The sequence below is a fragment of the Zootoca vivipara genome, chromosome 12 (genome assembly GCF_963506605.1).
Source record: "Zootoca vivipara chromosome 12, rZooViv1.1, whole genome shotgun sequence".
Classification (NCBI taxonomy): Eukaryota; Metazoa; Chordata; class Lepidosauria; order Squamata; family Lacertidae; genus Zootoca; species Zootoca vivipara.
Window position 1 is genome coordinate 56,998,836 of NC_083287.1, and position 17,612 is coordinate 57,016,447.

Sequence of the window (17,612 nt, forward strand, 5' to 3'; positions counted from 1 at the left end):
CCATCAAGATTACTCATCACCAGCATCAACAAACAAGACATGGCAAAAGCCACAGTACGGAGACAGCTCAGTCATGGGGGAAGTATTTGGAACACTGTACCATTTTTAGGAAGTACCACTTCTTCTATGTTAGGCACAGGGGTTGGATCCTCCATGTCCTTGGTAAGATCTTCTTGCTCATCGTCTTCCTTTTGCCCTCGCCTTTTCCCATATAGGCTTGCTTGCCTGTGACAAATTAAACATAAACAACAAATCACCTAATGGTTTCCTAACATATAGCTGCTTCAGCTACATTCTGTACTACTGTGATACTGCTGCATCCCAAAAGTATGGGCAGAGCCCATGTACCTATAAGAAACGTCTGGGCAGTGCTATTCACTAGGTGAACAGAAACCACAATATTTCTGGTTCGATGGCCATCTGTCATGGATGCTTTAGTTGAGAATCCTGCTTAGCAGGGGGTTGGACTAGAGGACCCTTGGGAGTACCTTCCAAGACCAATGAATTTCTAATTAATATTTGAAAGCTAACAGTAATCATTTTGTAGCGGTGTGACTCTCTGAGACTAGATAGATATGCCTGGCAGAAATCAGTGACTGCAGGCAAATGCATTCTTCTCCATTTGTGGCATAGAGTTTTAGGAGATCTGGAATTGGGGGTAAGTCTAATTGTAACAAGGAAATGAGGGGTAGACAATTATGGCCCCCTTCTCTGCCCACCCACTGAGCCACATTTGAGCCTTTTTGATGCCGTCAATCCAAAACAGAACATTAATCATTCATAATATAATCTATGCGACTTGGGACCCTCGTACCTACGTCTCCTGGGACCCTCGTCTCCTGGTATGCCCCACGGAGGACCTTAAGGTCCACAAATAAATTCTGGAGATCCCGAGTCATAAGATGGCTAGATTGGCCTCTACTAGAGCCAGGGCCTTTTCAGTACTGGCCCCAACCTGGTGGAACGCTCTTTCCCAGGAGACCAGGGCCCTGCGGGATTTGTCATTTTTCCGCAGGGCCTGCAAGACAGAGCTGTTCCGCCTGGCCTTTGGGTTAGACTCAGCCTGACCCCTGTGTTTTCCTCCCTCGTGGCTTGGATTTATGGCCTACTTGAAATGAGGCTGCATTTTAAATTTTAATACTGTATTTTAATCTGTATTTTAATTAATTGTTTTTATGTTTTATTGTAATTCTGTTGGTGTCAGCCGCCCTGAGCCCGGTTTTTGACTGGGGAGGGCGGGGTATAAATAAAAAATTATTATTATTATTATTATTAAGTGGCAGATCTGGTGTGTATAACAGAGACGTGGTTTGAAGGCCCAAGAGAGTCTGTCTGAATCCAGCTATTCCTGATACAAGGTCACTGAAAAGGAAGTGTGGGGCCCTGCTAAGGAGATGGTCATGCTTAGCAGGGGCTCAGTCTAAGGCACAGTCCATTTTGCGTGTGTACACACAGCACAGGAAATCAGGACAAAATAAGGACTCTGCTTCAACCCACCATGAACAAGAGAAGATTAATTCACTAGACTGGATCATTAGTGAAGAGCCTGGCTTTCAGAATTTCAGGAATTCATTTCTGGAGAAAGCTGTTATCCTAATCAATAATGCTTCCTTTTAAAAAATTATATACACTATGATGCTGTTCAACTGTTTTAATTTAAGCTACTTTGAGGAGTGTATGGCAGAAAAGTCACACATAAATTTTAAATATGTGTGCAATAGCTTAGGCTCATACAAGGAAGAAAACAGTTGTTGTTTTTTATGTTCAGCAACTGCACAGACAACTATATTAAAGAGCAGAGTTACATCAGGACAGACTTTGCCATATTGAGAAGTAAATTTGCTTATTAATGGTCTCCACATGTCAACTATGAAGCACTCATTAGATTGGAAGTAATGACTGCGTCAAGTTTTCTTCTACTGGCAGGAGGTACATTCCCCTTGGATGATCAAGGAATGAAGCTCAATGTGCAGCATTAAACATTCATGGACTCGCAGAGACGGCATCTTAGCAGGCCTCTGTAAATGTGCAGTTGAGCTGAGCTGCTGGCTCATCTCTCTCTCCCTCTCCCTCAAATATTTCAGAAATAAATTATTGTAAACTGCAGGAGCTGCAGACTACTCACCCCTTCTTTCCTGCTTTCTTCCTCGATTCTGCTGGGGTGGGAGGAGGTGGCGGTGAAGGGGAGTGCCGTCGTTTTCTGGCACCTGTGGCTGCCTTCCTATCTCTCCGTTCAGGGCTATGGACTGGCTGTCACAAGGGGGGGGGGGAAAGGTCATCAGCGATAGGCATAACCTGTCCAGAACTAAGATGCACTCTGATACCTACCAGGGCTAGCCCTGTCAGTTTTTGCTTAACCTTACCCTGCTCATAAGATTTTCAGGGAGATGCTGTCAACTACTTAAGGGTACCACCCAGCCCTTCAAAGATGCACTGCAAAAATCCACTTAAGGAAACAAGGTAGGCTAAAACTTCAACATATGAACTGCTGCATGTAAAAACTGACACAATCACACACACCCCATGGAAAGAACTAGTCAAAGGGATCCAAGCAAAGTAACAGGTCTAAAAGCACCTCTTGGCTCCAGCAGATCAGAAGATGGGAAATAGATGAGCCTGTGGAAGGTCAACAGAACTGGTCCCTGGCTCCTCCCAAGCCAGCTACACTTAGCGTGTTCACTTGCCATTTCAAGGAAAATTTGAGTCATAGAGCTATGTCCCACACTAATTTCAAGAAGAATACTGGCATTTATTGGAGAACCAGACAATCAGCTTAGGTATAGTAGCACTGAGTAAAATGAAAGAAAACCCAACTAATGCAGTTATTCTGCATTACATCCATCATATGAAATAGGGAAGTCTTACTTCTTCATTTTTCATATAGATACGCTGGCGAAAGCTGACCAACTTCTTGTTCTCATCAACTTCATAATCTTCTTCGTTCATCCATTCATTGAATACATCTGTGTCCAAAATCCATTTAGCATGAACCTACAAAAGCAAGTGCACACACACAAACAGAGTGCATTTCAGACAGGGAGTTTCCTCTCACTTTGAATACACGTTATTTGAATACACGTTAAAAAATCCACTTCATGAATAACTGCAGCAAGCAAGAAAGTCAGAACTCCTTACTTCCACATTAATTTTTATTTGTCAGAATTAGTAAACTGCTCTGCATTCAGAGAATACCCAAGTAATACACAGGAACAGAACACAAAACAGATCACAAAAAGAATTGCAACACAAAACCCAAGACTGAAGAACATGAAAAAAGAGACTAAAATAATGGCAATGATTTTATTCTTTACTGGTGTCATTCAGCCCGTTTAATAAACGGGCGCTAGAACATTCGGCCTCTTTCTGCGGCGGTGGCGCGTGGGGGGGGCGGCTGGCCCCTCCCACGGCCGCCGCTTAGTCGGGGCGCGCTGCTGAGCCCAGTTGGCCAGCGGGCGCCCAGGAGAAGGCCGTGATTCGGCCCCTTTCTGCGGCGGCGCATGGGGGGGCCAGCTGGCCCCTCCCACGGCCGCCGCTTTGTTGGGGCGCTCTGCTGAGCCCAGCTGGCCAGCGGGTGCCCAGGAGAAGGCCGCGATTCTTCTGAGGACTGCGAGGGAAACGGTAGGCAGAGGGGTGGGGTGGGGAGAGCGTGTGTGTGCGTGTGTGTCAAGTCTCTGCGTCCAATCCCTGTGTCCGTGGGGCACATGTGCAGTAGCGCGGACACAGGGACTGGACGCAGAGACACTTGCACTTTATTATATAGGATATGCTGCCCATCTGACTGGGTTGCCCCAGCCGTTCTGGGTGGCTTCCAACAATGTACAGTTGCCTTCCAGGGGTACAAAGACATGCTATTCATGTAGGTCTTAAATTCAGTCTGCAAAAGCAACCGTTGAAATAATCTCCAGTAGCAGAGCTGTGAAACATTCTCATGGTGGAAGTTGGAGCCCAGCAATATCTGGAGTCCAGCAAGTTAACCACTCCCAGTATACAGGGTGTGTTCATGAGATTTAGTTTGACCTTCGCCAGCCTGGTGCCCTCCAGGTATTTTGGGTGGCTGTGCTGGCTGGGGTTCAAGAGGGATGTAGACCAAAACAGCCCAGCATATTCAGTTCATAGCCAGAGAGGGGTAAACAAAAGGCAAGTGGAAGCAGCACCCACCTCTGTACAACTTGCCAGCCTGAAACTTAAGAGAGCTGAAGTTTAAAATGGGCTCTTTTGCTTTGGTTTCAACAAGATTAGAGTTCAGGAGCAGCTTATGTGCCACTAGAGTCCTGAGCCCAGTCTTTCCAGCCCACTGACACAGCTCTCTTCTGTTCCTTCACCTTAATTCTCATCACGTAATACTATTATTCTGCTGACTGCAGGAAAACGAATTAATGAATCCGGGAATAATGTTTCATGTTGTCACACAAGTACAGCAATTATCTGAAAAGAAGCAGTTCTATTGAAACAATTTCCTTATTTTTCTCTCTCAACGAATGAAAACAGCCTCTACTCACAACTACTGCACACAGGCCTCTAATCATTCTGAAAGCAGAAATAAGGCTGCCAGTGTTGTACTGCCTCTAAGTTCAACAGACTCCAAAAATTACGAACCTTCGTCATCATTAGCATGAACTCCCAGCCTTTAATCAAACAGACCGCCTTTGCCCTAACAAGTTGTCATTTCCAGCACTAGGGCTTTTTAATGATACATTGGCCCTTAAAAACAAAACTCCCTTGCAATACAGTAACAAACATTTAATCTGGTTAATGAAATAGTTTACGAAGGACCATTTCTGTGCTGTGGTAATGGGATAACCTGTGCTCGGAGCTGAAGTCCAGGCAAACCCCCTCCTGCCTTACTTTGGGGGCTTATCTCTGCCATGAGAGATGAGAGCCACCCACTGCATTGCTTAAATAAATAAAAAAAATTCTCATTTAATTTTTAAACGATTTGCAGCATTGAAGAGCTCAATTCTAAGCAGCTTCTTTCTGCAGTTTCAATATATTTAATTTCTTTATTTCATGAAATTTATATACAACTTAATTGTAAAACAAAACAAAACACCTCAAAGCAGTTTACATGGGTTTTTATTATTTTATAATGTAGTCTTAAAATATTGGTTTTGGGTTTTTCTGTACTATTTGTACACCACTTGGAGTGGTTTTTTTTAAAGGAACACATTAGTAAGTAAGTAAGCAAGCAAATAAATAAATGGGGATTTTCCTGCTGCCATGGGAAGAATTATTTTGGTCCAGTAAGACAAGTGCTTTGTCTATTGCTATTCTAGACTTACTGTTTGCCCTCTTTCGTATTTTGCATGTGTGAAACAACGTGCTGCATTCTTTCAAATACCATTTCCCTCTGGGAACGGAAGGCTGTGAAATTACGTCAGCACAATTTCGGGAAGAGCACACACTCACCTTCCACGGCTTCTCTGGAATTGGAGGGTCTTCGATTTCGGCATCTATATCAGTAGCATGAACCCACGTGTCATAGCTATGAAGGAAAATCAAAGCAACAATGTGAACTAATCCCTCAGGTAGTTGCATTGTGGTACTACTGCCATAATATAAGCACCCAGTGATTTTGCATCACACTCATTGTAAAAAAGAAAGAAAGAAAGAAAGCCTTTTAAAAGACATGGTATACTGAAGCTGGGAAAAAAGTGTTGGAATAAGTGTAATGAAATAGCAGATCTGGTGGCAAAACGTATCTTTGGGCAAGGCAGTAGAAACAGCAGTTGAGCAAAAGGGAGTCCTCAGCTACCATTTCAATGGAACAGCTGCTCAACACCTTAAAGAGCCCAGCAATTATTTATTTCTACAAGCAAATATTTATTTCTTGCAAGTGGCCGTCAAAACAGGAACTGAACCACAGTCTGAAGACAGCCTGCATAGGGTGGTTTAGGAAAATGGCAGTTTGTTCTGTTGGACTGCACTGAGGGGCTGCTGTTTGGGAGAGCATCTATGAATTATCAAGGAAGGTAAGGGGAAAGGAAACCACACAAACTGGAGTTTGCCCGTCTATTTGTAAGGGAAAACGTGGTTTGGAGTCTATCCTACGGTTGGGGAAAGTCATGGTTTGGTGTTACTTCCGAAACAATCCTGTATTATCAAGGTGAGGATATTTCATGTACCTAATGATAGATGGTCTTTTATAGGGGTCACAGCAGCAGTACCCTTGGACAAACATCAGTGCAGGCAGCCAACTTGAATTTCAAATGGTAGGGACAGAATGTATCCCTCCCACCCTTGATAAGCAAGGGGGCAATATTTTTGGGAAATGGTGTAGTCACTTCAATCCTTGTCATTATTACCTGTCTGGGTAATAGCCCCAATGCACAAGAACTTGCTTGTCTTTCTTCATTACAGGTCTTAGCCACTCTTCTGCAAAAGGGAAAAAGAAAATGCCATCAGGGTCAGAAAGTGATCCAGCTTTACATTCCAGTTTCACAAGCTTGAAAACATTCACTTTTTTCATCCCAAAGGAAAGAGTTCACAAGAGGCTGGGTTGGAAATTCATTTTCTTAATGGAATGTCCATCTACAAAGGGCTCACACTAAGCAGCAAAGGTAGAGTTGGAAGGTAACTGCTGCTCAGGTTGGCTCAATTCTCAGTATCTGGGTAAGAGCTTTGCCAGCGTGGAGCAAGGAGAAAAGCAGAACAGAATAGGAGGGACATTTAGAGATCATTTTTATTTCCAACATTTATACACTGCCCAACAACAGTGTTTGCCTGTAAACAACAAAGTGTGAAACAGAAGCAGATGATGACATCCGTACAGCGAAGTTCACAGCAACATCAAAATTTTTCCACTTCTTAAAACTCCAAACACATATAAAAGACTTAGGAAATCACTAAAAGATGGAAAAGCTTGGGGAAATAAGTCATGAAAATGTCCTAACACAGGTGCGAGGCAAGTCTCTCTGGGCAAGGTATTCAATAACCAGGGAGCCATCCCTGAAAAGGTGTTCTCTAGCGGCACCCACTGTATTACATTTGGCAGGGGCATCCAAAGGAGGGCCTTAGAGGCTTCCAGTTCTGGTCTGCCTTAATGGAGGCAGCCCCCACAACAGCAGGAGAGCATAGGTTATGGAAAAACAAGAATAGAGGGCAAATCATTCTGGAAATTCCCCCAAGGGATGGGGGGAATGGGCTTCACTCACAGTCCATCTCAGTACATGGAATGCAGAGGTCAGTGAGGCGCTGAGTGCAAAAGCCCCTCGCCTGGAGAAAACCCTCCAACTCCGCCATTAAGAAGCAGAGGTTCTTCTGTTAATTAGAGCTTAATTGGACTAAAGTAGAGGTGCGTGCTAGAAGAGATGAGATCACAAACTGCAGAACAAAACCAACTGCAAGGACTTTAAGGTCTGAACTCGAGATAAGACTTTATTTGGTGCAAAAGACGGTGGGGGGAGGGGAGCCTATGATTTCTTTATTTAAAGTTTTCTTCTCTACATTGTTATAATTATTGGAATGTAATTGAAAACTTTTTAAAAAAATCCACAAAGAAGGGCCTTAGAAAATGAATTTAAGATTAAGGTAGTTGTATATGGAGTGCAGCTATCTTGCAGGTAACCTGAACCTGGCCACAAGCTCTTAGGGTCTTGAAGATGGGCCAATTTCACTAAGGGAGCCCCGTGTGTAACACATTGCAGTAACCCAAACAAGTGGCAGCCAGAGGATAAGTAACAAAAGCAGGGCTCTCTCTCTCCCTACATACTTAGGGTCACAGTTGGTATATCAGCAGAAGCCACCAGTGTGATTTGGGTCTCTAGAGACAATGCCACATATTGGTAACACCTCAGTTCCTGCTGTATAGCATACCTGGCTGGGACTGATGGGAGTTGTAGTCCAAAACACCTGGAGGGCACTGGGTTGGCAAAGGCCACTTTATTCTTATTGCAGCCCTGTGCACAATTGGAGCAAAGGCTTTGGCCCTCATAAGGTCCCCGTAGATTTCATTACTCCAGTGAAACTATTAAATCTGAGCCCTATCTTTTTACCATTAAAATTTCTAGAAGTTGGAGACTGTATACATGTTGCTTTTGCAGCGATGAGGGTTGCCACTGATGGGGCATCTCAACACCTCATCCCCACTCTTTCATCTAGAAAACCTACTCAGCAAGTTACAAACTAGCTTTTAATTGCACTTGAGAAATCTTTTATTCTGGTTGTTCTACGGAGTTTTCAGTTAGCCGATTTGAGGTTCCTGAAGGGGACATAAAATGTAAATAAATAAGTTTGCTCCATCATTTCAAGGTCACAGGAGTTTAACATTAGTAAATGAGACCCTGTGGATATTGAGTATTGTTCCTTTGTGTTGGCATATTGTCTTGAGTATAGCATTTAAATGCCACGACTCAGTGATAAGCATACATTTCGCGAATCATTGTTAAACCTGCCTTTAACCATAATATGTCAGCATCTTGCAGCTCGAACCTATTTCATGCAAATGAAGGAAACTGAACTTGCACAGCTTTACTTGGCCGATGCTATTTTGACAACAATCTTGCAACCAACGAGTGGCAGAGGAAGGAATGCTGTGGGGAAGCAGAGATGCTGAGGAGCAGGCTGGCTGGGGGCTGAGTGACAGGTCATGGAGAGTTCAGAGAGAGAAGAGGAAAGACAGTCACTGCATGCAGCCAGCTTCCAAGAGTGTAACACAATTCTGGGCCCTAGTCTTGGCATAATTCTTCCCTCTCTTGTTTCCTTTGCTAACATGCCTCCCCCCCCCGGACTTTCTCAGGCTGAGAACCAGAGCAAAAGCAGCATCCGCACGCAGAGCAGCTTCTGCTCCCCACATTTTCTCCCTTCATTATGACCTCTGCACATCCTGCCAAGCGCTATTCCTACCCCCCCTCTTTCTATTTCTTTTTTTGTAATCTGCACTCAGCCCAGCTCAAAAGGATCGTGCTTTCTTCCAGATAAAGGAAGCAGAGCACAGCTTTCAAGTGATACTTCATTCCCAGAAAGAGGAAACGCTATTTTTGAAGTGAGAAATCCTATCCTCCCCTGAGGGAGGAGCGGGCTGACACGGCAGAATTTCAAGGCCGAGCAGATCTCACAAGAGTCTAGACCGCTGCCTGAGTGTGCTTGTCATTGGAGAGACAGGAGATTTGGTACGCAAATCTATTCTACTCCCTCCCACAAGCAGTACTTGGATGCCACCAACTTGCAATGGCTTCAACAGAGGATTAGGCCAATCCATGTGGAGCGACTCTACCAATGGCTACTAGCCAGAAGGAAGATGTTCCCCCAACACTGTCAGAGGCAGTGCTCCTCTGAATACCAGCTTTTGGGGAGCGCAAGCAGGAAGAGGGCTGTTGCGCTCAAGCCCTGCATTTCCTGTTTCCCAGAACAGGCATCTGGTTGGCCACTGTGAGAAGAGGATACTGGAGAGGGGCTACTAGGCCTGATCCAGTAGATTCTTCTTACATTCTTCACTCATTTTTAAGGTGGTGTCAGACGCATGACTCTTCTTCGCCAGAGTTCAACTGGATTGTTTTAGTTTTAGAGCCAAAACTCTAGTTGTGATTCTTGCCTCCCTGTTTTTATTCTGGGTTATTTTTATAATTATTGTATATTGTTATTATAAGTATTGCATTTTTAGCCATTTTTAAACTGCTGGTCTATGACTGTAATAAACTGATTGATTAAGGATTGGGGCAGCTCAATTGGTGGAGCATGAGACTCTTAAATCTCAGGGTCTTGGGATTCGAGCTCCATGTGGGGCAAAAGATTCCTGCATTGCAGGGCTATGGACTAGATGACCCTTGTGATCCCTTCCAACTCTACAATTCTATTATTCTAAGAAGAAGGTTCACCACCACCACCCCAAAAAGCTGACTAGAATTTTTTTTTGACAGCAGTAGGGAAAAAATACTTTTAAAAAATTAAAATCAATAGAGAAAGCTGCCCAGATCAACTAAGCATATCCAAAAGCAGGGTGTAGGAGAAGGGCAAGTTCCCCCTTTCCACACTGAGTGGGATGAAGAGAGAAAAGAACTTTTCCTTCCCATTGCAAATATGTTCAGTCAAAAATATTCGGTGACCCACAAAAGGACAACAGTGTAAACAAGCATGCAAGTGTGCACACATGCTTTTTTCATGATGCCATTGCAGCACCTCTGCTTTGTGCTTCTGCAGAAGGAAAAGATGGATGGGTGACCAGAACAAAAGGCTGCCAGCACAAGAGGCTACTTTAGGGTAGCACCTGAATTTCACTCAATTTTTCCCCAACAGCTAAATAAAAATGATTCGCCGCTCCATTTAAACAATCTCAGATTCAATACAATGCAGCAGAAAACACATCACAATGAATTAAGCACACAGGAAAATTCGACAGACACCACTAGAATGCAAAACACACACAGCAAGGATGATGAAGCCACTGTGTGCTCAAAGCTCCGCACAGACGAATGCTGCCATCTAGTGTTGCTCCAAAACAGACTGGGATCAGTTCAGGGGATCGGAGGGGTGGTGGTTAGAATAACCTCATTGTCATAGCATTGTAAGAGGTGGAAGGGGCTCTGAGGATCATTTAAGTCCAACCCCCTGCTATGCAGAAATATGCCGCTGTCCCATACAGGGATCTAACCTGCAACCTTGGTGACAATAGCACCACACTCTAACCAACCGGATAGACTATGGATAGACATGGTGCTCTTCGTTGGTAGTTCTGATGTCTGGGAATTGCAGACATGGTTTGCTCTTAATGGACTTGCTTTAGATAGCTTACCATTCATGGTTTGCTCAAACAAACAAAAACAAACAAACAAACAAACCACAATCTGAGTTTTTAATAACACAACACACAATGCTGTTGTGCTTGTGCCACATTTGCAAGGCAGCAATGGGATGTTCAGATGTAAGCTGTGGCTCAAAACGAAACGGTGGCTTAGTATGACATGCAAACCAGCTCACAATATGCAAGGCTCAGAACATCTAATGGAAATTCCCATGTTAATTACTAGTTTGAAAGGTGCTGCTCTGTGAATAGATACTTAAATGATTCCATCCCCTTTTTCCTTATGGCCTTCTCTTCCTGACACCTCCTCTCAGATCAGTAATGTGCACCAAACTGTTCCTGGAAAACCCATCTTTACTATGAGACCTCACACCTTACTTCTCATCCTAAATTGAAACAAAGCCTAAATACATCTAATCACATTTGCTTAGATTCATTCTGCTTACCTTTGACATTTCTAGTCTACACCAAGATAATCTCCTCTACTGTCAAAATTAAAATACCCTACTCTGTGCAGGACAGGGTATTGTATTATCCACTTGTATTGTGGGCACTGACAGCATAAATGAAGTTAAATACAAACCTCAGTACCCTGAAACCTATTAAGATATTTCTCTGTGATTTCCCAGGTAATGCTAAAAAACCGTTCCCCTCATTCCAAGGTCTGTAAACTGAATGAAAAAGGCTATGTTGATCAAACTATCCATTAGATTTCAGACATATCTCGTTCCACTCTTTATAATGGATAAATACTGGTAATTGATGCTTTCCATTCTCCAGAAGACTTCCTTGGTATTTTTTTTTTGAAGTCTACGTTTTTATATCACAAAACTGATAGGATTGATACAAAGTATTTCATTTACTTAGAATACTTCTATATCAGCTTTTGGTCCAAAGACCCTTGAGGTGAGTAGTAAGAAACGAATGAATGAATGTATTTTACCTTCATCCAATGAGGTAGGAACAGGATAAATATGGTGGGTGGCTTTAGACTTCTCATCTGTGACTGTGCCCTAGGACAGAACAAAAACAGGTATTGCATCAGAAATATGTAAAGGAATAAATGCATAAAGAATCACTTTCCTTTCCTAGCATCATGCCATATTTGGAGCCTGGATACAACATGACACCAGATGGCATTGGAGTAATGATCTATTGCTCCCATTTCCTCAACTGGACACTAGGCATAGTAAGAGCACACCCATTTTGGTTTCTTACCAAGGAAAGCCGCTGAAAAATTCCAGCCGTTAGTGCAAGTCAAGTAGCCTAAATTGCTTCCTTTCTTTCAAGATACAGGAGAGTCATCTATTAATTCAAATAAACTACAAGCATCACCCAGCACTGATCCCGCCGTGAATGCCCACATTAGATTTCTTATATACTAGTTTATAAATTGTTTTGTAAGCATCATCATTTGCAATTCATATTTCCTACCCCTTTTAAATGCAGATATATTTTAGAAGCTATAGGCAAATGTTTTAATTACTTGTGGGGTTTTTTTTTCTAAGTTGCTCTCCCCTCCAGCTAACAAAAGACTCCTGTCTGGTGGGCTCTTATAAATATTATATCATGTCATCAATATATAATAAATATAAACCAACTGCTTTCTACTAGTATCATTTAAATCAACTTCATTGTTTTGAGCTATGTGGAAACCTGATGTCTTGCATGTTGTTCTTTCTATACTTAATCAATAAGCTGTTTTTTATATTTAATAAAACTTAAGAGCGTATTTTCTACCTCTGCCAGGGCCCATTTTAGTGAATGCCATAATTTTAGATTAAGTGGACATGCTGCCACCTGCCCTTAATGTTAAGACAATTTAACATTAATCCACTGTAATCCACTGCTGATTTCACAAGCTATATAAACACTAAGCTCCTTTTAGCAAGAAGCACAATACACTTGTCTATTCTTAGAGACCACTTTGGCTGTGAGTCCTAGAAGACCTGCTCCCTGCCTTGCAGGCCTTTTCCCACCTGGCTTGGGAGGGTGGGACTCTGACTGACCCCAGCTACACAATCTGAGGCTGCTGAACAGACTCTTCGTCTAGTGTACTGTGTAAGGACTTCTGGGGGAGACGGATGCTGCTGCTGTTATGTATTTTTATTTAGATCTTATATATTTTTTGTGGGAATTGTTCGGCTTGGGTGTGTATTTTTTAATGTTCCATTTATTGTTTAGGACTACTTCTGTTACATTGCAATTACGTGTTTTTCATGTTGTAAGCAGCCTTGACCATGGTCTGAACTGTGGAAGGGTGGCATACAAATAAAATTCCATTTGTATGTATGTATTCTCAGCTTTGCCTTCAACTATCTGGGTGAGAAGTTAATCTCCAATAGGAAAACTGAAGAATGCTGGCATGTTCCCCTCATGTCCTTTTGGAGTGGGGGAGAGGGAGGAAAGAGCCTCTTCCAACTCATACAGCTAATAGAAGTCCTGGTACATCCACTCCCTGGCGTCATTAAGTCAAGGATTGAATCTTGCCATTATGACAAAAAGCTGACCAGTGCTTGTTCTGGTTTATGAGGCCAGTGGACAAATGTGCCCAGGAGCCCCTTTTCAGCTGTGAAATGTGCCCAGGAGCCCCTTTTCAGCTGTGGAGAAGAGCAGAGGCAGCCACTGCAGTCGAAGTTCTTCCCTAGCTGAGAGGAAGGGCTTAGGAGGAAAGCAGTTCCCACTCTACAGTCCAGAGCAATGTGGACCCCAGATTTGAAGGTACCAAATAATAAAGATATTACTAATAGGCACCTCATATCAAGATTGTAGCCTTACAATCTGACGCCACCATGTTGCACCTGTGAACACACCTATGATGCCAAAGAGGTTTTTGCAGGGGCAAGATACATGTAAAATGGAAATATTTATTAGTTATATTGAAGGTGGGCAGGAAATACATTTTAGTCACCTGACCAAAAGCACAGACCCAAGTCTACATCACCAGCTGAAGCAAATCACCATCTCCTTCAGAAAGTTCTATTAACTAGAGCAGACATGGGCAATCTGTGGCCCTGCAAATGTTGCTGAACTACAACTCCCATAATCCTTGACCATTGGTCATGCTTTCTGGGGTTGATGGGTGTTGGAAGTCCACCAACATCTTGAGGGCCAGGAGTTCTCCAGCCCTGAGATAAGAGTCTGAAATAATTACGGTATGTTCCTATGTGAGTCCCTTTGCAATTATGCTAAACAGATCAACATTTGACATGCTAAATGTATGATGTGCCTGATACCTGGTGACGTTTGACAATGTCCTTTAGCTTATTACCCAACTTCAGTTCAATTTCTGGTACGAGGTAGATGGTTGGTCTGCTCAGACAGTTATTCTGGAAGAGAAAATAAAGGAGAGATCACTTTATTGAAAACAAAAACCAGTAATATAGAGATTACTGGCACAACTATGGTAATCCATTACACACACACAAGTCTGGCGGGGACACACACCTGCATGCACTATTTGAATAAATACTTTCTGTTTGTAGGTCCTCAATCTCTGCCCAGCTTCACCGGAGAACCTCATTTGGTTCCAGCAGCATGAGGAGAAAAACTTCTCCATCTACTTTCCCCACACTGTGCTAGTATTCGGCTGTGGCTCAGTGCACAGAGACACTATAAGTAGCCAAGAGTTCAACTTAGAAACCAAATTAATCAAGGATCAAGAGCATTATCATGCACCAGGGCTAAGTTTATTCCACACTAGGGCTCAGTCCATCACAATTAATTTTTCATTATTCCCACAACCAGGAAAGCAACAGTATCTGCCGTGTTTGTTTAGAATTAAATGTATATTTAATGTCAAAATTTATGATAACAGCAAGCTTCCAAAAACAATGCAACATGTTCAACATGTAAGGTGCTTGGGATTTCCTATGTCTGCAGCAGCAGCCTCCTGCATCATATGTCAAACCATGTATGAAATGGAGGGACTTTTCAAAGGAGTCTCTCACAACAAATGGGCATCTGCTGTGCCAAGTAAAATATCCCACCAGATGTGCTTTATCATGAGGGAATCCAGAGTGGCTGGGGCAACTCAGTCTGATGTGAGGAATATAAATAATAAAATAATAATAATTGTTGTTGTTGATCTCAATGGAGCCCAGCCAGTATCTTTTATAAGGCTAAATTCTGCTGGTAGAGATGTAAGTTTTCAAATTGCAGAAGCTCTGTCAAAGTGAACTCGAAGACAGCTAAATCTCAGGTACAGTGGTACCTCAACTTACGAACGACTCAACAACCGAAGTTTTCGACCTACAAATGGGGGTAATGGCCACGCGCTTACGAATGTCTCGACATCCGGAAAAAACCCATGGCGGTTTTAGACAGGGATTTTTCGACTTACGAATTTTTAGATAGGGTTGCTTCGACTTACAAATTTTTCCATTTCCAATGCATTCCTATGGGAAATTGTGTTTCCAATGGCGTTTTTCAACTTACGAAGGTGCCTTCGGAACGGATTAAATTCGTAAGTCAAGGCACCACTGTATACACACACAAAGTGGTGAGTTGAACAGAATACTGCTCTCAGTTCTTAAGCTAACTTTGTGCTGGTGACATCCCAGCACATGAAGTATCATCAGAGCCCAGCAGGTTTACTGGTGAAGTATCAACAGCCGAAGAGAAAGTGAGCTATAGGATCACCATTTGTGGTTGTCTTTGTCCATGCCTCCTTTGCAGTAAAGTTTGAAATGTAACTTATTATTTTGAGGTTCATTCATGTAAGGTTTTATTATAACCAAGCAGTATACAAATTGTTTACCAAGTTAAGAACTGTATTTTGCAAGCATAACTGAGTGCGCTAGTATGGGCACCTAGACCTGGCACCTCTGCCATATGGCTCCAGGAAAATCATTCTTGCTCTGCTGCAGTATCCCAAACATGAATGATCTGCCTCACAGGGTTATTGTGAAGGCAGGCAAGACTGAAGAACTTTGTGCCAATTAATTGTTCTATAAGTGACAATCCTGCTTTATAAATTAAAATAATGGCTTCCTTTCCTGAAATGTTAACTACATACACATTTATCCCCTTATCCTCCCTGCTAATCTATATTTTTAATGGAACAATGTGCCAGCAAGCTATGAATGTAATTTTTACATACGTTCACAGGTGGGCCTGGGATTCCTACGTAGATCACATTCACAGCAAGCCTTAAAGCTACAGGACTCTATATACAAAAATGTCTAGGCACAGGAATAGCTTTTTTCCTTGTGCCATCAAATTGTTGAATCTGTAGTTGTGGGCAGAAGGGAGGACAGTTGGTGGTATGGGGTCTTTTTGCTGTGCTGTTGTATTGTGAGGGGAATAGTGTTTGTATGAGGTACATTTTTTCTTTACACTGCAATGCAGTCGAAGCAAAATTCCAAGTATGGTTGATACTTGCCCAATAAATTATTCTATTCTATTCTTTTCTAAATACATTTTCAAACATAAGACCAGAAATTAAGCATTATTATTAATAGAATTCTTGCCTGCACCAATGTTTTTTCAATATTCATAAACATTTCTACGTTTCGATCCATTCGGGAAGGGTTCTGCAAATCAAATCGGCGCCTGCAACAAAAAATATTTATATAGTACTTAGAATAGCTAAAAACATTTAGACATGTTTGGGATAATTCAAGACAGCATTGCATAGAATTAGGGCCACACAGCATCTGATAATTATAGTAAAGAATCTTTGATGGTCCTGTGCACGTGATAATTCAACACCTTTTCCCATCAATTCCAACAGAAGTTCTATCCAGGCATACAGAAACATTTCCTAGGGAGCCTTTAGACTTAGGGCACTCCAAGGAACCCCAGCTTAATGGGGTGGAGCGAGAGAAAGGAATGTGATGCCAGACAAAAAATAAAGGCAGTAAGAACAGCCACAATTATCTAGGATTTGGGGGAAGGGAGATACCCCAGAAAAATGCTATGCATCAAAAGGGAAATAAGCAGCCCTATAATGGAATTACAGCAGTCCATTATCTGAAGGAGCGTCTCCACCCCAATCGTTCTGCCCGGACACTGAGATCCAGTACCGAAGGCCTTCTGGCAGTTCCCTCGTTGCGAGAAGCCAAGTTTCAGGGAACCAGGCAGAGGGCCTTCTTGGTGGCGGCGATTATTTTATTTTATTTTTCTGTTGGAAGCCGCCCAGAGTGGCTGGGGAAACCCAGCCAGAAGGGCAGGGTATAAATAATATATTATTATTATTATTATTATTATTATTATTATTATTCACCACAGACCCTCTGTGCAACAGGAGACGCATGTATGCATACAAGTGTATGAACTAAACTGTTTCCTTTCCTCCTCTTCTCTTCTACAAGCCTTGAAAACATCAAGAGTGGCATCGCTGGCTCAATCCAAAAACTAATCCAGTGTTTTGTTTAAGGATAGCAGCCAGATAAGATTATTTTCAAAGTTACAGGGAAGAATAATATCTAATGCTCTTGCCCTGTTTGCTCCCAGCATCTGGCTGTTCCTTTATCCTCACTCATCAAGAAGTGAATGCCAGAATCTGAAACACTAACAAGGTCTGAAAGGAAATTTGAGTGGTCAAAGGAAAAATAAGCGACCATTTAATAAATGTTATGTCCCTCTGCTTCAAAAGTTCTCCAATGCCATGTAAAATCACCAGATAGGATCCACAGATAACCATGAAATTAGACAGAGGAAGCAAACTTTCCTCTGCCTCCTCTCGCCAACTGTGGAAGTTGCTACAACATGATTCACACACACCCTGCCCCCTGGACATGCCTGTCCACCCGATCCCACAGAATCTATAGAACCTCTCTCTCTGTGTGTGTCTGTGTGTGTGTGTGTTAGAGGGAAGCCCACTTTGCCATGCTTATCTATGGACCCAACCCGCTATATTACAAAATAACAACAT

At 42.6% G+C, this 17,612-nt stretch overlaps 1 protein-coding gene across 1 annotated transcript in view; it reads right to left on the reverse strand.

Annotated features, from left to right (window-relative positions):
- The window catches only part of SMARCC1 (SWI/SNF related, matrix associated, actin dependent regulator of chromatin subfamily c member 1), an 89,270-nt gene that overhangs the window by 63,946 nt on the left and 7,712 nt on the right, over window positions 1-17,612 (reverse strand). Inside the window, exons 4-11 of the mRNA XM_035130395.2 lie at window positions 16,207-16,288; window positions 13,972-14,064; window positions 11,679-11,748; window positions 6,303-6,372; window positions 5,407-5,482; window positions 2,866-2,991; window positions 2,126-2,250; window positions 101-225 (exon numbers count right to left, since the gene is read on the reverse strand). Coding sequence (XP_034986286.2) covers window positions 101-225; window positions 2,126-2,250; window positions 2,866-2,991; window positions 5,407-5,482; window positions 6,303-6,372; window positions 11,679-11,748; window positions 13,972-14,064; window positions 16,207-16,288 — 767 coding nt within the window. The remainder of the gene's footprint in view (window positions 1-100; window positions 226-2,125; window positions 2,251-2,865; window positions 2,992-5,406; window positions 5,483-6,302; window positions 6,373-11,678; window positions 11,749-13,971; window positions 14,065-16,206; window positions 16,289-17,612) is intronic.